Here is a 27,500-nt window from a genome sequence, read left to right as displayed (position 1 = left end):
TCTGGGGAGAGTCATTTTTTTTTTATGCCTTATAATATAACACACTCACCGGTAAAAATTTCCACTTTTTTCTTATTTTTATTTTCCTAAACTATTGAAAAGGTTGCAAGACGCAGCGAAAATTTTAGGAAATTGAAAATAAGAAAAAAGTGGAAATTTTACTGGTGAGTGTGTTATTTTATAAGGCATAAAAAAAATGACTCTCCCCAGACACAACAGAACTTGGTTATCATTCAGCTAGTGTTAGGAACATAAATTGTGACCAAGGTTTGGTAGAAGATTTTAATGCAAAACTTATGGAAAAAAGACATTTGTACTCAGAGCCAGAGCTGGTTTCAGCCGGGTCGTTAACGAAAGGGTTAAATGACAAAAGCTTTTGCAAGGTTGTCATTCTCTCTGTGGCTATAGTAGGTCCCAGTGACAAGCATTGCATGATGACTGGCATTATTTTGATTGTATTGTAAGTTTTATGTTAGAGTATCTTTCTTCTAGAAGAGCTGCCTTTCCTACAGCTTTGTTGAAAATATACACGTATACAAATGTAAGTGTGACTGCTAACATCTGCAATTGCTTGAATGAAATTGTTGGTGTTAGTTTACTGTCAATAAATCATCCGGGCACTTTGTACTTCTGAAGTTACGTGGAATGAATGAATCTTTACTTGGAAAATAGGTAAGGGTTAATGTGAGGGAGGGCACTTGGCTGTGAAACAGAACCTCAAGTAATATATTTGTCCATGCCATCCAAGCAGGCAAAGCAAATGTCAAGGAACAAATCAACGAACACCCATACACACACAGACACACATGCACAAACATATATATACTACTAATGGCACTCCATCAGTAATGCTGATGAGGGTTCCAGTTGATCTGATCAATGGAACAACATGCTCCTGAAATTAACCTGTAAGTGGTTGAGCACTCTACAGACATACTCTTTTAGTCTTTTACTTGTTTGAGTCATTTGACTGCGGCCATGCTGGAGCACCGACTGTAGCTGAGCAAATCAACCCCCAGGATTTATTCTTTGGAAGCCTAGTACTTATTCTATCGGTCTTTTTTTGCCGAACTGCTAAGTTACGGGGACGTAAACACACCACCATCGGTTGTCAAGCGATGTTGGGCGGGACAAACACAGATACACACACACACACACCACACACACACACACACACACACATACGACAGTCTTCTTTCAGTTTCCGTCTACTAAATCCACTCACAAGGCTTTGGACGGCCTGAGGCTATAGTAGAAGACACTTGCCCAAGGTGCCATGCTGTGGGAATGAATCCTGGGACCATATGGATAGTAAGCAAGCTACTTACCACACAGCTACTCCTGCGCCTTTGTACATGTGTACCTTTAATATAGTTCTCAAGGAGATTCAGTGTGACACAGATGTGATAAGGCTTGCCCTTTGAATTACAGGTACTACTCAGTTTTGCCAGCTGAGTGAACTGGAGCAATGTGAAATAAAGTGTCTTGCTCAAGGACACAATGTGTCACCGGGAATTGAACTCACAACCCTATGATCATGAGGCAAAAACCCTAACCATTAAGCCATGTGCCTTCACATACATATATATGTATTTTTTATCTTTTATTTGTTTCACTCATTAGACAGCAATGATGCTGTGGCACCACATTGAATGGTTTTGTTGAACAAGCCAACACCGCAGTCCTTAATTTTTTTTTTTGTAATGGTACTTATTGTATAGTTCTCTTTTGCTGAATTTCTAAGTTATAGGGACATAAAGTGGTGGTGGGGGACAGTTGCAAGTGTAATGACACACACTCATATATAGATATCTACATACACATACGCACGCACACACGATGGGCCTCTTTCAGTTTCTGTCTCCCAAATCCACTTAGAAGGCTTTGGTTGGCCCAAGGCTATAGGTTAAGACACTTGCCCAAAGTGCTACACAGTAGAACTGAATCTGGAACCATATGGGTGGGAAACAAAATTCTTGCCGGTGTCATGTAAATGGTATTCATGAAGTTGTAGGCATGGATGTCGCTGATGTTATGTAAATGGCACCTATGTCAGTGGCACACAAAAAGCACTCAATACACTCTTGGAGTGGTTGGCGTTAGGAAGGGCATCCAGCTGTAGAAACCATACCAAATCAGACTGGAGCCTGGTGCAGCTTTCCGACTTACCTGTTTTCAGTCAAACTGTCTAACCCATGCCAACATGGAAAGTGGATGTTAAATGATAATGATGATGGTTAAATATTATTAAGAATTGCATAATTAAATTATTAAAATATTTTGTGCATTGTTGACCTGTGTCAGTGGCGCACAAAAAGCACTTATTACACTCTCGGAATGGTCGGCGTCATAAAAATATTCATAATCCAGCAAAGTAGACCTGGGTTTATCCATCAGAAGAATTGCAGTAGGATTACTCTCCCTAAGCGATCCTTGATGGTTCTTACTACTTGATGCAGCTAGCCAGAACCTGGAATATACCTGAGACTTATAATTTATCCCTAAATATTCATTGTATGTATATGTGTGTATGTATGTACTTAATTGTGCATATGTATATATGTATTTATTTATTTGTATGTATGTGTGTATGTATGTATGTATGCATGTTTGTATGCCTCTAGCTTTCACTGACATATATATCAGTAAAGGATATAAACACCAGGAAAAAAACTTTAAAAAAAAGGAAGAGAAAAATACAAAGCAGTACACTTTCAAACAAAATCTCTTGAGATAATTGTTTACCATTGAGTTGTAGACACTCCCATTTTACTTTGACCATTAGCAATACAGTGAATTAACAACTGGACAGTTAGTGACATATGTAACCAATGGGGCTATTATTTGCAAATTAACTGCATGAAATAAATAAATAAATAAATGAATAAATAAATATATTATATTATATTCTATCCAACCATAGACTTGAAGTACTTGACTTGTCCATTTGGCTAAGGTCAAGTGTTTAAGTGACAAGTCAATTGATAGGGCGAGAACATGATTACTACCAGTATCAAGTTCTGTATTACCATGTTGGCGGATGGAGGAGATGGTGACTGCAATGGTCATGGTGGTGGTGAAGATTGCAGCGTTGGAATGGGGGGATCTGATGGGAGAGAGAGGGGAGGGATTGGATGGAGCTGAATTTGCTGCTGCAGAGGCTGCTGTTATTTTGGTGGTGGTTGGAGAGAGGGTTGTCATTGTCGTTGTTGTTGTTGTTGGTGGTGGTGGGGGTGAGGATTATAGTAGTGATGGTTTGATGCTGGTGGATGCAGAGATGACACTTGCTCCCTTTGTGAAAATAGTTGTGACTGTAGTAGTAATAGTAATGGTGGTAGTAGTAGTAGTAGTAGTAGTGATGGTGGTAGTAGTATTAAAAGTAGTGGTGGTGGTGGTGGTAGTAATAATAGTGGTGGTGGTAGTAGTAGTAGTAGTAGTAGTGGCAGTACTGGTGGTGGGTAGTAGTAGTAGAAGTGGCGGTGGTGGTCATGGTAGTAGTAGTAGTAGTAGTAGTAGTAGTAGTAGTAGTAGAAGTGGCGGTGGTGGTCATGGTAGTAGTAGTAGTGGCAGTACTGGTGGTGGTAGTAGTAGTAGTGGTGGTGGTAATAGTAGTAGCAGTAGTAGTGTCATTGGTGGTGGTGGTGGTGGTGGTAGTAGTAGTAGTGGTGGTGGTAATAGTAGTAGCAGTAGTAGTGTCATTGGTGGTGGTGGTGGTTGTTATTGCTGTTGATGTTATTGTGCAGAGGGTGCTGGTTCCTCTGATTTGCAGATATAGCTATGATAGTAGTGGTAGTAGTGGTAGTGGCAGATGTTGCTGAAGTGGTGTTATGAATGTAGTTGTAATAGTAATGGCAGTAGTGGTGGTTGTGGTGGTGGTGGCGGTGGTGGTAATTGCTGTGTTTGTGATGCTAGTGGTTGCTTTAAAAGTAGCTGGGATAGGAATGAGTGTGGTGGTGGTAGTGGTGGTGGTTGTTGTGGTGGTGTGGGTGTATAGCGATGGTAATTGTCAAAGAGATGATGATAGTGGAGGTAGTAGTTGAATGGAGTGATTATTGTGGTTGTGATGTTGGTGGTTGTTGTCGTTGTAGGGGTGGTTGTAGTGATGGTGGCAGTGGTCATGACAGAGGTGGTGGTGGTGGTGGTGGTGGTTGAATAGGTGCTGATAGTAGCTGTGGTGGTGGTACTGGTACAAAAGTTAATTGCTGTGATTATGAGAATAGTGTTGATTGTAGTAGTAGTAGTAGTAGTAGTTGTATGTATAAAAAATTTATAAATGGAATAAATATTTATTTAGGAATGACATATTTATTCAGTCTTAATACATTGTGACAATTTCAGCGATAAACATCTGATCACAATTGTTTTCCATCATCAGAGGATGCTTCCTCTCTTTTTTAAATGATGTGTGTTCATAGCACACATTCACTGGTTCACCAGTGTAAGGAGACTTTGAGACACTGCACTGTTTTGACCTTGTTGTGTTTCTCCTTGGTCAAAGCTACCCTTATGGTTATATTGATGAATCTGACAAGAGCACAAGCTCTTGCTTACAGGAATCAACTAACAAATTATTTACTGATGCATGCTAATGCCTGCCAACCAAATGATAATTCTTGGGTTGTCTGCAGAACAGCAAGAATCCAAACAATAATATATCTATTCATTCTTTGACAAAAGAGACCAATAGAATAAACAAGTATGGTTCAAATGTACAAAAAGCAAAAGACAAAGTGTATTAGTTTGACACTTGGGAACAATGGAAAAGTCTTTGATGTTTCAAACCTATGTTTTTTTTAACAGAAAGGAATGAGGGATAAAATGGAAAGAGACAAAAAAAAAAAAAATAAATAATAAAGGCGCAGGAGTGGTTGTGTGGTAAGTAGCTTGCTTACGAACCACATGGTTCCGGGTTCAGTCCGACTGCTTGGCACCTTGGGCAAGTGTCTTCTACAATAGCCTGGGGCCGACCAAAGCCTTGTGAGTAGATTTGGTAGACGGAAACTGAAAGAAGCCTGTCGTATATATATATAATATATATATATATATATATATGTGTGTGTGTGTGTTCTTTGTGTCTGTGTTTGTCCCCCCACCATCGCTTGACAACCGATACTGATGTGTTTATGTCCCCATAACTTAGAAGTTCAGCAATAGAATGAGTACTAGGCTTACAAAGAATAAATCCTAGGATCGATTTGTTCGACTAAAGGTGGTGCTCCACCATGGCCACAGTCAAATTACTGAAACAAGTAAAGAAAAGAAAGAAAGAAAAGATGGTGAGTGTGAGAAGAACAAAACATGTTGGTATTAACAGTTCCACATGTTGCAGACTCAGTTTAAGTACTAGGATTGATTTCTTTCTACTAAACTCTTCCAGGTGGTGCTCCAGTGTGGCCATGGTCCAATGAATGAAACAAGTAACAGATAAAAGATACTGTACACCAACAGCTACTGTTGTAGATCTCTGTATATACTGACACATCCAAATTTTTCCCCATTGAGCTGATTAGTTTTCACTGATGTGATCTAACAAGACTGAAACATGTCTGTTGTTTTTCTGTCACTCTATCACTACCATAGTGGCCTCTCTGATCAATTTGTCTCTCCTCCCCATGTACCTCTTGTTACATCCATCTCCTCTGGCCCTGCATTAACCACTGTACTCAATCCTCTCTCTTTAAAGAATTGGCCCTCTTTTCTGGCAGCATTGACCTGTATTAGTTTAAACAGTAAAATAATGTCATCAGACTCACTAATCTTGAAGGGTTTATACAGGTCATCGGCGTTGTTCCTTCCACCACACTTAACTAAAGAAAAAAAAAAAAAACATGTGGCCGTGTGGTAAGGAGTTTGCTTCCCATCCATATGGTTTTGGTTTCATTTCTATTCTGTAGCACCTTGAGCAAGTGTCTTCTACTATAGATTCGGTCTTGGTTTTGGATTTCGTTGATGGAAACTGAAAAAAGCCCATCGTGTGTGTGTGTGTGTGTGTGTGTGTATGTGTGTTTGTCCCCATCCCATCCTCTTCTTGACAATGGAGTCGGTTTGTTTACGTATCTGTGACTGAGCAGTTTGGCAAAAAAGACTGATAGAATAAGTAGCAAGCATTAAAAAATTAAGTACTGGGGATCAATCTGTTCAACTAAAACCCTTCAAGATGATGCCCCAGCATGGCCACACTCCAAAGTGAGTTACACCATGGTTCCTCTGCTTTGCGGCAGTAGGAAGACAGAATGAGAGAAAGTTATGGTGAAAGAGTACAGCAGGGTTCACCTCCGTTGGAGCCTCATGGAGATTGTTTTTTTGCTCAATAAACACTCACAATGCCCGGTCTGGGAATCGAAATCACGTTCTTACGACTGCAGGTCCGCTGCCCTAACCACTGGGCCATTGCACCTCCACTGTTGTTGTTGTTGTTGTTGTGGCCGGCTTCAGTGTTTGTGAGTGCGTACAAACCTACTTGTATATATGTATATGTGTCCATTTAGAGAGAGAGAGAGAGATGCAAGTGCACACACACACACACACACGCACACACACACACACACTGTCAAGAAGCAAGGTGGGTACCGCAGAAGCAGTGGAGGCTGTAGAAGAGGTTAAAAAGTCAAGAGCTGCTCAATTAGATGTAATACAACCAGGGCATCGCGCACACACACACACACACACACACACACACACACACACACACACTGCACACTCACTAAACACACACACACACACATACTCCCACATAATTACACTCTCCCTTACACACACACACACACACACACACACACATACACATTAAGACACCCTTATGCTCACAGATATGAATCAAACAGTACTATTAGCAATTTCCTTAAAGATTTCTCATTATTATATAGTTTTAGTTGCTTTATTTATCCTGCTGGAATTGAAATGATGTTTGTTGTTGTTGTTGTTGTTGATGATGATGTTGTGGTAGCTTTTGTTGTTGTTGTGTTGTTGTTGTTGCTACTTTGAACTGTTGCTGCTGCTGCTGCTTTTGTTGTTACGGCCTTGGCTTTTCCTGTTAACCGTGTTCCTGTTGCGATTGTTGATCGGCTCCGCTCTGTTTGAGCCGACATTAGATTATACAATAACAATGGCAAGAAGAAGAACAGTTACTACTACTACTACTACTACTACTACTACTACCACTACCACCACTACTATTACCACCGGCACCACCACCACTGCTGTTGCTACTACTACTACTACTACTACTACTACTACTGCTGCTGCTGCTGCTGCTACTACTACTACTACTGCTACTACTACTACTACTACTACTACTACCACCGGCACCACCACCACTGCTGCTGCTACTGCTACTACTACTACTACTACCACCGGCACCAGCACCACTACTGCTGCTGCTACTACTACTACTACTACTACTACTACTACTACTACTACTACTACTGCTACTACTACCACTGGCACCACCACTACCACTATTGCTGCTACCATCACTGTCACTACAAACACCACCACCACCACCACCACCACTACTACTACTCCTTATGCAGTTGTGGTGTTACTAGAAATAACAGCCAAATCGCTCTCAAATTGTACCCTGTGATCTTAATAAGTAAAGGAGAAAAGATGTATCAGATAATGTCCAAGGTATACAATGTCTGTAAAAAAAACGTCTTGATGGTCACGTTTGGAATGGCTGTACTCATAGGTCCACCTAATCAGGGTTGATCTGGAGCTAAACAGCCTACAACTGAACTGCTGCACAGTTACTTCAGCTGCTAGAAATAGCAGCCAAGTCCCGCTTAAATCACACCTTGTCATCTTAAAAAACTGAAGGATACATTGTTTAATGTGTTCTATGATACATTATGTTTGAGGAAGTATGAAATGGTTATGGCTGGAATATTTTGATTATAGGTTTGCTTGCATCAGCATTGACATACTGTTAACAACACAAACAACAGCAATAATAATAATAATATAATAATAATAATAATAATATAATAATAATAATGATGATAGCCATAATCATAATAATTACAATATTATTTAGAATTAAATCATTATTATCAATTTCATCATTATTGTTATTACATCATTATCCTGATTATCTGATTGTTAACATCAATATTGTCATCATCATCACCATCATGGCACATCGTTTTATCATACTTAACATCATCATCATCATCATCCACACTACATCTAGCACTACCTCCTCTGCTACCACCACTACCACCACCACCATCACTATTGTTGTTGTTTTCTTGGAGTTTTTGTTATATTATTCGCTTGATGTGTTTGGAATATTCTATCCTTGGTTTGTGGCTGTTTTCATACTTTTTGTGGTGGTGGTCATTGGCATCATAATGGTTGTGGCAGTAATGGTGGTAATAGTGTTGGGCAAAATCCTAATGCTCTTCATAATATCAATTCTTGCATCAATATATATATATATATATATATATGTATGTATGTATGTATGTATGTATGTATATATGTAGAAAAATACAAACTGGGACAAGAACGTAAAACATTTAGAAGACGATACAAAAAACACGGACGGGACATTCGAAGCCTTCAATCTTCAGTCAAGAACCGGATCATCCTAGTAATTTCGGCTGATTAATCTTGAGATCGCTCCGATCTGGCCAGCCCCAAGGAAAAACTAATCTACGAGCATTAGATTTCTTGGAAGAAGGATTGAATGTATACAAAACAGGGACTTGGAGCTGGCTGGATCGGAGCGATCTCAAGATTAATCAGCCGAAATTGCTAGGATGATCCAGTTCTTGACTGAAGATTGAAGGCTTCGAATGTCCCGTCCATGTTTTTTGTATCGTCTTCTAAATGTTTTACGTTCTTGTCCCAGTTTGTATTTTTCTACATATAATAATATATATAGTGGCGTCCGTACCCTCGTTGGCCTTATGTAAGTACATATTCCTGTATATATATATATATATATATATAGTTAATCCAAACATGAAAATACAAAGAGAAAACACAACAACGCAAGGACGTGGAACAAGTATAGTATTATTGGACGCTCAGGAAAGAAGGAGAGTTTAACATTTCGAGCGGAACTCTTCATCAGAAACATAGGAAAAGGAAAGATCCAAAGAAGGAGAGGCGGAGGAAAAAAAAAATCGCCAACGGTACACATGCGGTCAATATATTATTATTATTATTATTAATTGGGAATATAAACGGTAAATATGGGATTCAGAATAGATATACTTAGTATAAGATTTCAGATTTAACATTTTATTGAGTGGTTGGGTCGTGGTTCTGTCTCTAAAACTTTATATATATATATATATATACTAGCAGTATCGCCCGGCGTTGCTCGGGTTGTAAGGGAAATAACTATATAAGCATTTTTAGAGAGTTATAGCCCAAAAATAGCAAAAAAATGCATTAAAAATTGAAAAAAAATTAAGGTAAATTTTTTTTTAAAATCGTTGACACATCGTAGATATTTTTAAACAGTTACTTCCCTTATATAAAAGCGAAAAAAATGCATTAAAATGGAAAAATATGATGGTAAATTTTTTTAAAATCGTAGACTCATCGTAGACGCGCGCTAATACCCAGAAGGGCTCGATATGAATCACGACTATAAGATACCCGCTTTTGGTTAAACTGCACCGCAAAATGTGGGAGTAGTTACGAATCTAAATCGTAGGAGACAGACACACAACTTCACTCTTATATAAAGATGCTTTTTTTTTCAGTCATAGAGTTAGATTTATGAAGGTCTTCAGTAGAAAATCCTTCGAATTCTGACTCGCTGCTTGATATAATGAAATTCGTATCCATTTTTTGTCAGAATTACAAATTTTGAAAACACAATAGGAACAAATTTCGGAAAAAAATCTCCCATAATTCACGGAATTAAAATTACACTTCGATTTTTGTACAAAACTGTATTTGAAGTGTTTACGAAGTATAATACGTGTTTTCACGAATGTACTAAAGAGATTTACTCTGATATTCTCATTTAAATATGAATAGGTAAATTCGGGCGGTTTGGTAACGAAAGGGTTTATATAAGTGTCGTCTGTTTATACATAAACACTGTTTCATACTTTCAGTTTAGTCTTCCTCAAATCACTCTGTCGCTATTTACTCTCTTCCAAGAACATTTTCACTCACTCTTATCTGTTAGCTTGCCATACATTTTACTCATGTATCTATCAGTGTGATAGACAGAAACAAATATTACATCTAGTTTCACTTTATTCGTTGCACACTGTGTGTGTGCGTTTGCGTTTGCTGTAAACCAGACTAAGAAAAGCATTTTGTAGATTTCTATAACTGACAAAGGGAGGCAGATAAAATCTGCCTTTTATAATAAGAGATATATATACATATATATATATATATATATATATATATATATATATATATATATATATGGTGAAAGCGCATGACATAGTGGTTTAGGTGTTGCACTCACGATTATGAGATCGTAGGTTCGAGTTCCAGACTGAGTGGTATGATGTGTTCTTGAGCAAAGCACTTCATTTCACATTGTTCTGCAATCATTTCGATATCTGACATGTGACACCAATTGCACCTGTACAGGTAATGTTGATCTGATGGAGGGAGTAAGCTTATGTCTACACAAACATTTGATCACTATAAACAAATCATCTGTGTGGTTGTTCAGTATGAAATTGTCAAACCCTCATACGTCATCTAACAACGGGAGAGTCCATTTTATATATATTATATATATATATATATGTGGAGGCGCAATGGCCCAGTGGTTAGGGCAGCGGACTCGCGGTCGTAGGATCGCGGTTTCGATTCCCAGACCGGGCGTTGTGTGTGTTTATTGAGCGAAAACACCTAAAAGCTCCACGAGGCTCCGGCAGGGTGTGGTGATCCCTGCTGTACTCTTTCACCACTCTTTCTCCCACTCTTTCTTCTGTTGGCTTGCTCGCTTAGCCAGCAGGGTGGCGTCATTCGAAGGCTAAAACAATGTGAAACGCATTGTGACCAGCGATGTGTAACAACATGTGATGGTCTGGTTGGTCATGTAATCATGTGTGATATATATATATATATATATATATATATATATATATTGTGACTGCATGTGTGTCTTTGGCAATTTTCTCCGTCTTCCCTTCCTTAGACCTTTCCTTTTTCTATGTTTCTGATGAAGAGCTCTGCTCGAAATGTTAAATCCTCCTATCATCATTTAACGTCCGTTCTCCATGCTAGCATGGGTTGGACGGTTCGACCGGGGATCTGGGAAGCCAGAAGGCTGCACCAGGCTCCAGTCTTATCTGGTAATGTTTCTACAGCTGGATGCCCTTCCTAACGCCAACCACTCCGTGAGTGTAGTGGGTGCTTTTTACGTGCCACCTGCACAGGTGCCAGGCGAGGCTGGCAACGGCCACGGTCGGTTTGGTGCATTTTATGTGCCACCGGCACGGAAGCCAGTCGAGGTAACGCTGGCATCGGCCATGAGTCGGATAGTGCTTTTTACGTACCACCAGTCCAGGGGTCCTGGCTAGTTCAATTCGATTTTGATTTCCCCAACATGTCTTCGCAAACAAAGGGGGTTGGCATGGGTGCCTGTCGTCGGATGAGGTTCTATATCGACTTCGCTTGCCTCAACAGGTCTTTGTGTCCAAGGGAGGAAAGGCATGCATAAGTGGGCTGGGCTCACTTGTCCTGCCTGGTCTTTTCACGTACAGCATATTTCCAAAGGTCTCGGTCGCTGGTCATTTCCTCAGTGAGGCCTAAAGTTTGAAGGTCGTGCTTCACCACCTCGTCCCAGGTTTTCCTGGGTCTACCTCTTCCACGGGTTCCCTCAACTGCTAGGGATTGGCACTTTCTCACACACCTATCTTCATCCATTCTCGCCACATGACCATACCAGCGCAATCGTCTTTCTTGCACACCACAACTGATGCTTCTTAGGTACAACATTTCTCTCAAGGTACTAACGCTCTGTTGAGTATGTACACTGACTTTACACATCCATCGGAGCATACTGGCTTCATTCCTCACGAGCTTACGCATGTCCTCAGCAGTCACGGCCCATGTTTCACTGCCATGTAGCATGGCTGTTTGTACACATGCATCATACAGTCTGCCTATTACTCTGAGTGAGAGGCCTTTAGTCACCAGCAGAGGTAAGAGCTCCCTAAACTTTGCCCAGGCTATTCTTATTCTTTCAGCGCACCCACCCCCACTACTGACTTGGTCACCTAGATAACGGAAGCTATCAACTACTTCTAGTTTTTCCCCCTGGAAAGTGACGGAAGTTGTTTTCTGCAGATTTTAGGAGGTTAATGCTCCCAAGCATCTGCCACATACAAAAACTATCTTCCCAGTTAGCCTACCTTTGACATTGCTGCACCTCTTATGTGTCCATAGCTTACACTGGGTACATCTTATAGAGTTTCTACTTACACCTTTTCTACAGATCGAGCAGGGCCATCTTCCTGAAGATATTTGTGGATTGTCTACCTTCCTACTTATTAGTACTTTGGTTTTAGCTAGGTTGACTCTAAGGCCCCTCGATTCTAAACCCTCCTTCCACACCTGGAACTTCTCCTCCAGTTCTGATAGTGACTCAGCAATTAGAGCAAGGTCGTCAGCATCGAGGAGCTCCCAGGGTCAACCTGTCTTGAATTCCTCCGTAATTGCCTGGAGGGCTATGATAAATAGGAGGGGGCTGAGTACTGAACCCTGGTGGACCCCAACCTCTACTTTGAATTCTTCTGTGTACATGTTGCCAACCCTAACCTTACTTACGGCATCTCTGTACATGGCTTGCACAGCCCTCACCAGCCATTCATCTATCCCTAGTTTCCTCATTGACCACCAGATAAGGGATCGGGGGACCCTATCAAAGGCTTTCTCCATGTCAACGAAAGCCAGGTACAGGGGCTTATCTTTGGCTAGGTATTTCTCCTGCAGCTGCCTTACCAGGAATATAGCATCAGTGGTACTTTTCCCTGGCACGAACCCAAACTGCATCTCATCTAAACTAACTCTCTCTCTAATTAGTTGGGCTATGACCCTCTCCGTAACCTTCATTACCTGATCCAACAGCTTGATACCTCTGTAATTATTTGTATCTAGGGCATCACCTTTACCTTTGTAGCAGTTGACTAGTATGCTGCTACACCAGTCATTGGGTATGACTCCTTCATGTATCACCTGGTTGACTATACGGGTGACTAGGTTATAGCCGACACTGCCAGATATTTTGAGCATCTCTGCAGTAATTCCTGATGGGCCTGGGGCTTTCCCTGTCTTCATGCTTCTAATTGCTTTAACTACCAAAGAATTTTCAGCTCGGATGGCTGGTCTCTCTGTTGGGTTGACATTCAGCAGACTCTCTTTATCCCATTCATTTTCTTTATTCAGCAACCTTTCATAGTGGCATCTCCAAACCTCTCTCTTTGCATCCTCATTTAGTGCAAGTGAACCATCATCCATGCGAACACACTTCTCTCCTACCACATCACGATTCTCTCCCACACACTGTCTTGCAACACGAAGGTAAGAAGTTTGCTTCTCAACCACATGCTTCTGGGTTCAGTGCCACTGCATGGCACATTGGGCAAGTGTCTTCTATAATCTCAGGCCAACCAAAGCCTTGTGAGTGGATTTGGTAGGCAAACTGAAAGAAGACTGTCGCTCGTGCGCGTGTATGTATCTGTTTATTTGTGTTCGTCTCCCAATCATGTCCCTGTAACTCAGCAGTTCAGCAAATGAAACTGATAGAAAAAGTGCTAGGCTTCAAAAATAAGTCCTAGAGTCAATTTGTTTCACTAAAACCCTTCAAAGCAGTGCTCCAGAACGGTTGCAGTCAAATGACTGAAACAAGTAAAAGAATAAAAGAATATGAGATTGTACCCTAGTTGAAAACGATGACTGATCTGTTAAATTGTATAAGATCTGTATTCAAGATAATGATCACAACAAATCTGTAGCCAAAATATTTGTTGTGACACGTTTGTATTTTCAAGACAAATGCCATAATGCTGCTGTATTCCAGATAAATGATATGACAAATAGATTAATATTCAAGATGATTGCTATGACCAATCTGTATTTAGGTTATGTATTATGACCTCTATTGTTGTATTTAGGAATGGTCATTTTGCCAGTTTAACCAATAAAAACACACGTACTATATATTTGGTGTTACTTTGCTTCAGCGTTATTTATTTTTTACATTAATCTTAATCTTATTTCGGCCAGAGTTCTTTCATCACACTCCAGTGACCGCATCAGTGGTCCTTTGCTTTCTACTTTCTTATTTGTGTGTCTCTCCTTACTAACGGTCAGCCATTTTGTATTTTGTATTTCTATTGTATGTGTCTTCATTTGCACATGCGTATACCCCTATATGTGTCTATGTTTAGTTAGTGTGTGTGTTTGGGGAAGTGCCTGTAATATTTGTATCTCCTGTTTATATGACCTCTGTATTCAATATAATGATCACAACAGATCTGTAGCCAAATATTTGCTGTGACATCTGTATTTTTATGACAAATACTTTGATGTTGATGTATTCCAGATAAATGATGTGATTTGTATTCAAGATGAGTGCTATGACTGATCAGTATTTATGTTAAATATGACACCAGTATTCAAGATAATGATAACAGATCTGTAGCCAAAATGTTTGCTTGTGACACATCTGTATTTTCAAGTCAACTCATTTGTTATAGCTGCATTAATAAGCCAGGATAGATTCTATGACACAGCTGTCATCATCATCAGCATCGTTTAACATCCGCTTTCCATGCTAGCATGGGTTGGACGATTTGACTGAGGGCTGGTGAAACAGATGGCTGCACCAGGCTCCAATCTTGATCTGGCAGAGTTTCTACAGCTGGATGCTTTTCCTAACGCCAACCACTCTGAGAGTGTAGTGGGTGCTTTTATGTGCCACCGGCACGGGGGCCAGTCAGGTGGTACTGGCAATGACCTCGCTCGAATGTTTTTACACATGCCACTGGCACAAGTACCAGTAAGGCGACGCTGAAATACAATGACAGACCTGTATGCATGATAAATATTATGATATATGAAGGTGGTCAGCTGGCAGAATTGTTAGCAAGCTGGGCAAAATGCTTAGTGCATTTCATCCATCTATACATTGAGTTCAAATTCTGCTGCAGTCAACTTTGTCCCTCATCCTTTCAGGGTCAATAAAATAGTACCAGATGAGCACTGAGGGGTCGATGTAATTGACTTACTTCCTCCCCCAAACTTGGCTGGCCTTGTGCTAAAATTTGAAACTAATTTTATGATACCTGTATTTAGGATAAATGTTATGACAAATCTGTGTTATTGATATGCTAAAGTGTTGCCCATGATATGACAGGTAACACTCCAGTTTATCTTTAATACTGTTGCCACCATAGCTAATAACAGTAATTATGGTAAACATGCAATAATTATAATTCAACTTGTATCAAATTTCTTGGTGCTTATACAAAATGATGAAATGAATACCAATTTGCAAAAGAAAAATATTTATTACTTTAAAATAAAATTAAATATTGTATATTTGCAATAAATATATGCTGTTATTTTTCTAAATATTCTCAAGATAATTGCACTCAGAAAGTTATAAGATACTTGTCCTGCATCTCTTATGTTAACTTCCTTAGTAGCTCTCTCTTATTTTCTCTTCCTCTCTGTCCATATGATTTTAAGTGTAACTGGAGAAATCAACCAACCACCACCACCACCATCATCATCAACATTGACATCTGTTTTCTATGCTGGCAGGGGTTGGATGGTTTCACTGGAACTGGTAAGACCAGGGCATGCACCAGGCACCATTGTCTGTTCTGGCATGGTTTCTACAGCTGGATGCCCTTCTTGAGACCAATCAATCCACAGTTTACTGGGTGCTTGTTATGTAGAACCAGCTCTAGTGCTTTTAACGTGGATCAACACCAGTACTTTTAATGTGGCACTAGCACCATTGTTTTTTATGTGTCACCAGCACTGGTATCGATCCTGCTGTGGCGGACATGTGTTGTTTAGTACAGCAATGCACCAGATATCTTGGTCCTTAGTCATCTCCTGTATAAGGCTTAGCATCTTGAGATTGGCCTTCAATACTTCATGGAGAAATCAATCACCCATGTTGATGAATATTTATATCAGTTATTTTTTTAGAGATGTGTTTTGACAGATTTGTATTTAAAATAATTGTTATGACTGGTGAATGATATAATATCTGTATTCAAGATAAAAGTTATGATAGATCTCTATTTCAAGATAAATGCTATACTATCTGTGTTCAAGATGAAGAAAGCTGTAATAGATATGTATTTTGATGTACATGATATCGCAGATCTACAGCCAAGATAATTTCTTTGACAGGTGGCGAGCTGGCAGAAACGTTAGCACACTGGGCGAAATGCTTAGTGGTATTTCATCTGCCGTTACAGTCTGAGTTCAAATTCCGCCGAGGTCGACTTTGCCTTTTATCCTTTCGAGGTTGATAAATTAAGTACCAGTTATGCGCTGGAGTCGATGTAATCGACTTAATACCTATGTCTGTCCTTGTTTGTCCCCTCTGTGTTTAGCCCCTTGTGGGTAGTAAAGAAATAGGTCTATGTAGAAGCAAAACATCATAAAAGATCTGTGTACAAAATGACTGTTATGATAGATCTGTTGACATCATAGTTGTCAATGTCCCCATCATTGTCAATGCTACTACCACTGTCATTATTATTTTAACATCTACTTTTGTACGCTTGCATGAGTCGGACAAAGTATTTAGGGGCAGAGTTTTTATATGCTTTTGTTACAAATCCCCACTTGTCTCCAAGCAATGTAGTGATTTCCCAGTTGACTGAACAAACAAACAGTCTGGATGTGTTTATGTGAAGAAACAAATGTCACGGTATAAATCAGCCTCTTGTTGACAAAGATCGGACAATATGTCAAAACATGTCAAGGAGCCTGAACATGCTTTCATGGTGTACTACAAGCAAATAACAATGTTAGAAAAGCTATTGTTTACTGTCAGTGAATGAACATAATTGGAGTGGAAATATGATCTCACATGGGTGTGCGCATGCACGCACACACACACAAACACACACACACACCATCATTGTTTAACGTTTTCTTTTCCATGTTTGGATTGATCAAATAGGATTTGTTGGGGTGCAGATATTCTGCAGTCGTAGCCCCTCTGGCACCAACCCTCATCTGCTTCCAAGCAAAGTAATATTTCCCCATGACCAGACATGTTTGTACAGAATAATTGGAAATGAAGGATATTGCCTGAATGATGGTGATGCTTGTTTACAGCTATCATGTGATGTCAAGGCAACAGCACAGTAACAAACATGTTCTCACACACACACAGAACAAGCTTCTTTCAGTTTCCATCTATCAAATCTGCTCACAATGTTTTGGTCAGTTCAAAGCTATAATAGAAGATGCATAGTGGGACTGAACCTGAAACCATGAGGTTGAGAAGCATACTTCTTATCACACTTCTTTCAGTTTCCGCCTACCAAATTCACTCATAAGACTTTGGTTACCTTGGGACTATATAATAAAAGACACCTGTCCAAGGTGCTTTGCAATGGAAATGAACTTGAAATCCTGTGGTTAGAAAATGAATTTCTTAGCCACACAGCCATGCCTACACCTCTTTTATTCTTTTACTTGTTTCAGTCATTTTGACTGTGGCCATGCTGGAGCACTGCCTTTAGTCGAGCAAATCGACCCTAGGACTTATTCTTTGTAAGCCTAGTACTTATTCTATCGGTGTCTTTTGCCAAACCGCTAAGTTACAGGGACGTAAACACACCAGCATCGGTTGTCAAGCGATGTTGGGGGCACAAGCACAGACACACAAGCATATACACACATACATATATGTACGTACATATATATGATGGGCTTCTTTCAGTTTCTGTCTACCAAATCCACTCACAAGGCTTTGGTCGGCCCGAGGCTATAGTAGAAGACACTTGCCCAAGGTGCCACATAGTGGGACTGAACCCTGACCCATGTGGTTCGTAAGCAAGCTACTTACCACACAGCCACTTCTCCGCCTCTGCATTGATAATAAATGCAATGTCAATTTTTATATCCAAAGTAAATGTTATATTAGATCTGTAATCATAATAACTGACACTACAGATAGATCTTTATCTTAGATGAATGCTATGACAAATATATTTTTTCTTCTTCGTTTGTCATGCTGCTTTCACAGATACCCATGACTCTCTGTCACCGTCTAATTCCATTATCATGAATTTGAATGGGGAGCTTGAGTCATAGTGAATCTGATAGAATCATTAGCACGCTGGGTGAAACACTTAGTGGTATTTCGTCTGCCGTTACATTCTGAGTTCAAATTCTGCTGAGGTTGACTTTGCCTTTCGTCCTTTTGGGGTCGATTAAATAAGTGCCAGTTATGCACTGGGGTCGATATAGTCGACTTAATCCATTTGTCTGTCCTTGTTTGTCCACTCTGTGTGTAGCCCCATGTGGGCAATAAAGAAATAAATTAGTAGATTACACAACCATGCATGCTGCCCCTATGGATGCCTTGCAGTTACTGACCATTGATCTTCTAGGATTCCTCTGCTTAGTTTCAGTGTAAGAAGCATTGTTGGCTCATTTGAGCTCTTCTACTACTTCTTCACAATCTGCCATGCTGCAGTCCCATGACTTCACTGTATCCCTGGCAGTGTGGCTGAATGGGTGCGGTGCTATACCTTGCAAAAGAGCAACCCATTTCTATGCAGGGCAAGGTCATTTATATATACCCACAGATATATATATATATATATATTGAAGTTTGATATGCTTTGACAGACTTGTACTTAGGGTATATGCCATGAGAGATCTATAGAAAGAGACTCCCATTGGTGATGAATGACCATGGGATTGCACCTAGAAAATTACCCTCCGAGGCACAAGTCCGGGCAAGGTTGTTTGTGGAAGACCAGCAGTCGCCCATGCATACCAGCCTCCCTTCTCCATGCCACTGATGTTATCCAAGAGAAAGGCAAACGCCGATACAGCTTGGCACCAGTGATGTCACAACTCATTTTTAGAGCTGAGTTAACTGGAGCAACATGAAATATAGTGTCTTGCTCAAGAACACAACATGCAGCTCGGTCCCTGTATTGAACTCACAACCTCACGATTGTAAGCTCAATGCTCTAACCACTGAGCCATGCGCCCTCACTGAGGGATCTATACTCAAGGTGAATGATATGTCAGAATCTATTTATGGTTGTTTCGTTAAAGATCATTGCTTACTCATTTACTGGAGTATTAGCTGTCACATAATAAGTAACTTTAGAATTATACTTTTTGCTACCATGGGAAAATACCAGAAAATATGGCATACGTACAGTTACTATAATTAAACTGTTATAGAATTTCTTGGTGCTTATACAAAATTATGAATTGAAAACTTTCAAAACAAAAGTATTTATTACCTTCAAAAATGAAATCAAATATCATGTATTTCTCATTTGTATATTGGCAATAAATATGTCATTATTCTTCTAAATTTTATCAACATGATAAAATTTCTACATCATTGAAAACCTCTCTTTGCAAAATTTGAATTCCTCCTCTTTCTCCTCCTCCCCCTCCTCTCTTGTTGCTGCGCCTTCTCCCCCTCCTCTCTTGCTGTTGCTCCTTCCCCCCTCCTCTGTCTATGATTCTCTGTGTCCCTGTGAAGTGTTCCATTACTCATTGCCTGCACTAAGCCTAGTATGTACATTCAACTTGCACCTCTTATGTTCTCTCTGTATCTCTCTTTTACTGTCTCTCACTCTTCTCTATATTATGTAAAGCATGACTGGACAAACCAACCAACCAACCAACCAACATTTATATTGTGTATTATCATATAGAAATTATATAATTAATGTTTTTTTAATTTTATTTCCAGCCCAGGCCTCCATGGAAGATCTACAAATCCAGCCACATCAACTAATTGTCCATTCTTACAGATCTCCACATTTCTGTGACTTCTGTGGAGAAATGCTTTTTGGTTTGGTAAAACAGGGACTCAAGTGTGATGGTAAGCAAACTTACCTACCTACCTACCTGCTTACTTACCCTTCTGCCTATCTACCTACCTACCTACCTACCTACCTACCCACCTTCCTACCTACTCACTTACCTACCTACATACCTATCCACTTATTATCCTACCTACCTGCCTACTTACCTTCCTACCTATCTGCCTCCTTACCTACCTATTTACCTACCAATCTACTTACCTACCTACCTATCCACTTATTACCTACCTACCTGCCTACTTACCTTCCTACCTGTCTGCCTCCTTACCTTCCTACTTATTTACCACCTTACCTACCTATTTACCTACCTAAATGTATTGTAGGCAACTGATCCTAATGTTTTAAGTTTCAAATTTAGTTAATGGAGTTTCTTCTATAAGAAAAATCATTATTTTATTTTTTAATATTGTTTAACTCTATTTGCTTATTTATTTAACTATTATTGTTAACCTGAAGAGTGACTATAATTTTAAATTGAATTGATTTTCGATTAAATTTAAATTTAATTGTAATTCAAATTTAATTATAGCCATGAAACATACGTATTTTTTTATATATTGATTATTCATTTTTATACTTTTTGTGATCTAGCTATATGTTTTATAAAAATATCTTTTATTTTTTATTTATGATTTGGTTTCTGTCTATCATTGTTTGAATTGCATAATAGTGTTTTTTTCTCTAATTTATATATTATATATTTATATTGTGAAATTTGATTTAATACTAAATTGAAATTTTCCCTGTAAGTTTGGAGTTATACTCCCTGATATTATATATATATATATATATATATATATATATATAGATAGATAGATATAGTAAAAAAAAATAGAGAAAAAGAAAACAAACAAACATTTGAATATGGTACAAGCAATGTATTAATAAGACACTCAGAGAAGGAAAAGATTAGAAGTTTTATGTTTTGAGCATAGCTCTTCTTTAGAAACAGGAAAGTCCAAGACATGTGGTTACATTTTAGAAGTAAGTGACCGGAAGTAGGAATGAAGAGAAAATGCTTTCTGGAACAGGAAAGTGCATAAATGGCCAGAACACATATGTGCACATGTGTGTGGTAGTGTGTGATATGTGTGGAATCGTGTGGTGTGCGTGTGCACGTGTGGTGTGCATGTGCACGTGTGGTGTACATGTGCGCATGTGGTGTGCGTGTGCGTGTGTGGTGATAACTGTGTGGTAGCATATGTGTGTGGTATTAACTGTGTTTGTGTATGTAGTCTGTGTGCATGTGTGTGGTAGGATATGTGTGGTAAGTAGCTTGTTTAAAAACCACATGGTTCAGGGTTCAGTCCCACTGTGTGGCACTTTGGGCAAGTGTCTTCTACTATAGCCTCGGGTTGACCAAAGCCATGTGAGTGGATTTGGTAGACGGAAACTGAAAGAAACCTGTCGCATATATATATATATGTGTGTGTATGTGTGTGTGTGTGTTTATATGTTTGTGTGTCTGTGTTCATCCCCCCAACATCGCTTGACAACTGATGCTGGTTCGGCAAAAGAGACTGATAGAATAAGTACTAGGCTTACAAAGAATAAGTCCTGGGGGTTGATTTGCTCGACTAAAGGCAGTGCTCCAGCATGGCCACTGTCAAATGACTGAACAAGTAAAAGAGTAAAAGAGTAACTTGTGAAGTAAGCACAGTGGTGTCACTTGGCACATTGCTTCATGAGGGTCACTGCTAGCTCTCACTTTGCACTCAACCATGTTCTGCTGTCTGTTGGTGTGCCACAGAACTAGTGCAGGAACTTTTTGATACAACGTCGTACATGTATTTCAATTCAAGAAATTCTGTTTTATGCTGGTTCCAGTGCTTTTGTTTCACTATATGAGCTTTTTTTTTTTCCTTTACCTGTTGAGGTATAAAAAAGAAAAGATGACCAGAACTGTATTACATAATGATGTGGTTTAAACAATTCACATCCCTGACTTGCATTTTTTTCTTCGAGTTCTGGGAGAAATTTGTCGCTTCCCTCCACAATCACAACTACCACCACCACCATGACCACCACCACCACCACTGCCACCATCAAGCTTCAAATGTAATTATGGCAAGGCTTAAAGAGAATTAAGTTTGTTTGTCAGGAATGTGGCACCACAAGAGAAACAAAAAATATCCAGTGTTTAGTGGTGACATGACACCATTAACACCACCGCCATCACCACCACCATTACTACTACTACTGCCATTACTACCACTATCACTACCACTAGAACAGCAGCCACCAAATGCATCACAACTACCAACACTACCACTACAACCATCACCGCCACCATCATTATTTATACGACTACTACTGCTGTTGTTTTTACCAACACCACTACATTTATGACTACTTTCAATACTAACACTACCACTACAACCACAACCATCACCACCACTACTGCTGCTGCTGTTATCATTGCTATTAAAAAATGGAGAAAAGAACAAAATCACATTAAAAATGTCCTATAGTCCTTAAAAAAAAGATGTAATGGTCATGGGTGGAATACTTTTGATCTACTTGTTCTAGACTGACCTAGGGTTAAACAACTGTTTTTAATTTTGCTGCTGCTGTCATGATGACCACCATCACTACTACTACTACTACTACTACTACTTCTACCACCACCACTACTACTACTACTACTACTACTACTACTACTACTACTACTACTACTACCACTACCACCACCACTACTACTGCTGCCGCTGCTGCTGCTAAATAATGATCATAATAATAATAATTAATTCGTTTATTGGTCACAAGGGCTGATAAAAATTAATTAAAACATAAAGGGACAAAACACAGGATGAAAGTTACAAAGGGTTTTGTCTGTTTGCAAAAAAACCTTCTAAAAATCCCAGAGATAACAACGAAAATATAACAATTGAAATTCCCAATAGGGGGAGGTGCTTCGAAAGGTTACTCATGGAAAAACCATAAAAGCCATGGGAGCCTGGTCAAAAGGGGGGTAGAGAGCCCCTTTCTCCTGTTAGAATACCTTTTTATACTACAGGTGTATCCTCAGAATTGGTCCATTTATAATGATATATAATGGTTTTAAGTTTTTGCTCAAGACCAGCAATTTTGTAGGGGAAAGGGTTGGTTATTTACATTGACCTTATTGCTCTACAAGTACTTATTAACCCCCAAAAGTATGTAAAAAAAAAAGAAAGTAAAGTCAACTTTGATAGAATTTGAACTAACAACCTAAACAATCAGAAGAAATGCCACCAAGCATTTTGTTTGATGCGCGAATGATTCTGCAATCTTGCTACCCTACTACTACTACTACTACTACTACTACTAATAATAATAATAATCCTTTCCAGGATTTTTGTGGGGAGGGTGACAATTGATCACATTGACCCCAGTACTTGACTGGTACTTAATTTATCGACCCTGAATGGATGAAAGGTAAAATCGACCTTGGCAGAATTTGAACTCAGAATGTCAGGACAGATGAAATGCCATTAGACATTTCACTCAGCGTACTAACAATCCTGCCAGCTTGCCACCTTACTACTACTACTACTACTAATGATAATGATAATAATTGCTGTGCGTTAAGAAGCTTGCTTCCCAACCACATGGTTCCAGTGCAGTTGTCTCTCTTGCACACCACAATGGATGCTTCTAATGCCCAACTTTTCTCTTGTTAAGATAAAATCCTTTTGTATATAGGAAGTCGGATAGGGGAAGAAGTGTTGAGATGACTGGATTAGATACAGGGTGTCCCAAAAATCACTGATGGGTTTTAATTTTTAATAACTTCCTTAACTTTACAAATAAATGCATGAAATTTTGATGCAATATAAAGGACATAATGGAAATTAATATGCACAAGTCGAATTTTACAACACCACTATATCACATATGAAAAATGACACCGATTAAATAGCATTAACCTTTTTGTGACCATATTTCTGTTGAAATACACTGACAATGTTTCAGTTAATTTTGAAAATAATGAAGAATTTATTGAAATAGCCTTGTTGTTATTTAACTGGAGTTTGGAACATGAATTAACATGGATGGATTTAATTTAGATCACTTTAACCATTTAGCATTTAACCCTGCCATATCTGGCCCAGATATTCTACATGTTTTATGGTCAAACTGACCAGATCTAGCCTCTCACACCTACCCTATAATGTAATTCTAAAAATATACAATTACATCATTGAAATCCCAAAGCCATGAGATAATCATGATTAACCCTTTCAATGCCAACCTGGCTGAAACTGCCTCTAGCTCTGTAGTCATCATTGTTCGACCGTGGTCAAGACAATGGAATTTACTATGTTATGCCAGACTTCACGGTCCATCATAGCATTACGGAGGTCCTGTTGCTGGATGCCTGTATCCCTGAAGATTACATCAGGGTAGGAGAGTGTGCGCCCTCTGGTATCGCAAGCAGATGGCTTCCAGAGGAGAAGAGTAGAAATTACCTCGTTTTCAGCTCTACAATAATGTCCAGCAAACTGTAGCACTAATGTCTTGTTTTCAAAAGTTCTCATTTAAAATCTTCCACCAAATCATAGTCACAATTTATGTTCCTAACACTAGCTTAATGATAACTAAGTTATTTTACTAATTTCTTTGTCATATTTAAAATTAGTTGAAAGAAACACAGAGCATCTCAATAAAAATGGAGTAACAAAATGGTTTATTCAATGGTTAATTCAAAACACCGAATGCATAAGCATTGCATTCAGCAGGTTAATCTGACCTAGTAGGAGCACTCCGTTGGTTACGACGATGAGGGTCCCAGCTGATACGATCAACGGAACAGCTTGCTCGTGGAATTAACGTGCAAGTGGCTGAGCACTCCACAGACACGTGTACCCTTAATGTAGTTCTCGAGGAGATTCAGCGTGACACAGAGTGTGACAAGGCTGGCCCTTTGAAATACAGGTACAACAGAAACAGGAAGAAAGAGTGAGAGAAAGTTGTGGTGAAAGAGTACAGCAGGGTTCACCACCACCCCCTGCAGGAGCCTCGTGAAGCTTTAGGTGTTTTCGCTCAATAAACACTCACAATGCCCAGTCTGGGAATCGAAACCGCAATCCTATGACCGCGAGTCCGCTGCCCTAACCATGGGCCATTGCGCATCCTAATCTGACCACTAAAGGGTTAAAATAGTGGATTTGTATCATAGAACCAAGGATGATCTCAGGCAGTTTGGTATCAAAAGGGTTAACCCTTTAGCATTTAAACTGATTATATTTGGCCTAAACATCTTGTTTTATATTCGAACCAGCTAAATCCAGCCTCACACACCTACCCTACAATGTCATTCTAAAAATAAACAATCACATCATTGAAATCTCTGAGTTGAAATAATGCATGATTAATTCAAAACAATGTGAATAAACAAGCTTTATATTTGACTGAGTTATCTGAATACTGAAGGGTTAAACTACTTGTTAAATCTCTATCTTCAGATTGTGGAGAACGGTTGATGGTTTTAAACCAGAACTATAGCCATGTAGAGAATTTCTATTTTATAATAGACATGGTTTCATATTAATAATTTGGAATATCCAAAAGAGATACATTAATTATATGTTCTAATTGTTTTGTTTAGGATGTGGCTTGAATTTCCATAAACGATGTGCCTATAAGATCCCCAATAATTGCAGCCTAGAGAAACATCGGAGACCTTCTACTGGAAGCGTTAAATCAGAAGTAGCCTCAGACTCCCAAGTAAGTACTTATTTCTCTGTTTGTTTGTCTGTCTCTCTTTCTCTTTTTTTTTTAAATGTCTATTTTTCGCTCAGCTTTTCTGATGATAACCAGAAAACCACAAGTGTTGGCGAAAGATTGTTATATACAGTACTCTGTCTTTCTATTTTTCACTCTCTTGCTATCTCCCTTGCTCTCTTGCTCCCTCTCGCTTCTTCTCTCCCTCTTTCTTTCTTTCTCTATCTCTCTCTCTCTCCCTCTCTCACCACTTTTTGCTCAAGCCTTCTGAAGATAACCACAAAATATTCTCAGGATTGTTATATATAGTGCTCTCTCTCCCCCTCCCTCTCTTTCTCTTGCTCTAATACTCTTTGTCTTTCGCTTTTGCTCTCATTCTCTTTCTTGCTTTTTGCCCCTCCCTCCCTCTCTCCTACTACTTCTCTGGCTATTTTCTCCTTCCATTTTTTTTACTCAGTCTTTCTGAAAATAGTCACAATTGTTGTCAAAAGATTCTTATATGTACTACAAGCATTTCTATTTTGTATTGCTTTTCTCTTATAATACATATTTTATAGAAGGCGTCGCATTTGGAGAAACGTTAGCATGCCAGACAAAAATGCTAAGTGCTATTTTGTCTGTCTTTACATTCTGAATTATAAATTCCGCCGAGGTCAAATTTGCCTTTCATCCTTTTGGGGGTCGATAAATTAAATACCAGTTGCATACTGCGGTTGATCTAATTGACTGGCCTCCTCCCCCAAAATTTCAGGCTCTTGTGCTTACAGCAGAAAACAATACATGTTTTATGGAAGGCTTCGCATTGGGAGAAATATTAGCATGCCAGGCAAAATGCTTAGCGGTATTTCATCTGTCTTTACATTCTGAGTTCAAATTCCGCCGAGGTTGACTTTGCTTTTCATCCTTTCGGAGTCAATTAAATAAGTACCAGTTACGCACTGGGGTCGATGTAATCGACTTAATCCGTTTGTCTGTCCTTGTTTGTCCTCTCCGTGTTTGGCCCCTTGTGGGTAGTAAAGAAATAGGTATTTCATCTGTCTTTACATTCTGAGTTCAAATTCTGCTGAGGTCGACTTTGCCTTTCATCCTTTTGGGCTCGATTAAATAAGTACCAGTTACCCACTGGGGTCAATATAATTGACTTAATCCGTTTGTCTGTTCTTGTTTGGTCCCTTGTGGGTAGTAAAGAAATAGGTATTTCATCTGTCTTTACATTCTGAGTTAAAATTCCGCTGAGGTTGACTTTGCCTTTTATCCTTTTGGGGTCAATTAAATAAGTACCAGTTACGTACTGGGGTTGATATAATCGACTTAATCCGTTTGTCTGTCCTTGTTTGTCCCTTCTGTGTTTGGCCCCTTGTGGGTAGTAAAGAAATAGGTATTTCATCTGTCTTTACATTCTGAATTATAAATTCCGCCGAGGTCAAATTTGCCTTTCATCCTTTTGGGGGTCGATAAATTAAATACCAGTTGCATACTGGGGTTGATCTAATTGACTAGCCTCCTCCCCCAAAATTTCAGGCTCTTGTGCCTAGAGCAGACAAGAATACATATTTTATGACTACAAAATAACACAGGTTCATCATTGTGGTTGTGTTATTATCACCACCACTACAGTCACCACTGCCGCCTCTTTTTTTTTATTCTTACAATAAAAAGCATCCTGGCATGTAAAAAGCAGCCACTACACTCATGGAGTGGTTGGCATTAGGAAGAGCATCCAGCTGTCGAAACACTGCC

At 39.3% G+C, this 27,500-nt stretch overlaps 1 protein-coding gene across 1 annotated transcript in view; it reads left to right on the top strand.

The window, feature by feature from the left end:
• LOC115217037 (serine/threonine-protein kinase D3-like) overlaps positions 1 to 27,500 on the top strand; it is a 129,550-nt gene that overhangs the window by 25,624 nt on the left and 76,426 nt on the right. The window contains exons 2-3 of the mRNA XM_029786590.2: positions 19,922 to 20,053; positions 25,645 to 25,763. Of these exons, the coding sequence (XP_029642450.1) occupies positions 19,933 to 20,053; positions 25,645 to 25,763 (240 nt within the window). The 5' untranslated portion in view covers positions 19,922 to 19,932. The remainder of the gene's footprint in view (positions 1 to 19,921; positions 20,054 to 25,644; positions 25,764 to 27,500) is intronic.

This window comes from Octopus sinensis, linkage group LG11 (genome assembly GCF_006345805.1).
Source record: "Octopus sinensis linkage group LG11, ASM634580v1, whole genome shotgun sequence".
NCBI classification, from domain to species: domain Eukaryota; kingdom Metazoa; phylum Mollusca; class Cephalopoda; order Octopoda; family Octopodidae; genus Octopus; species Octopus sinensis.
This window is presented reverse-complemented; position numbering and strand designations above follow the sequence as displayed.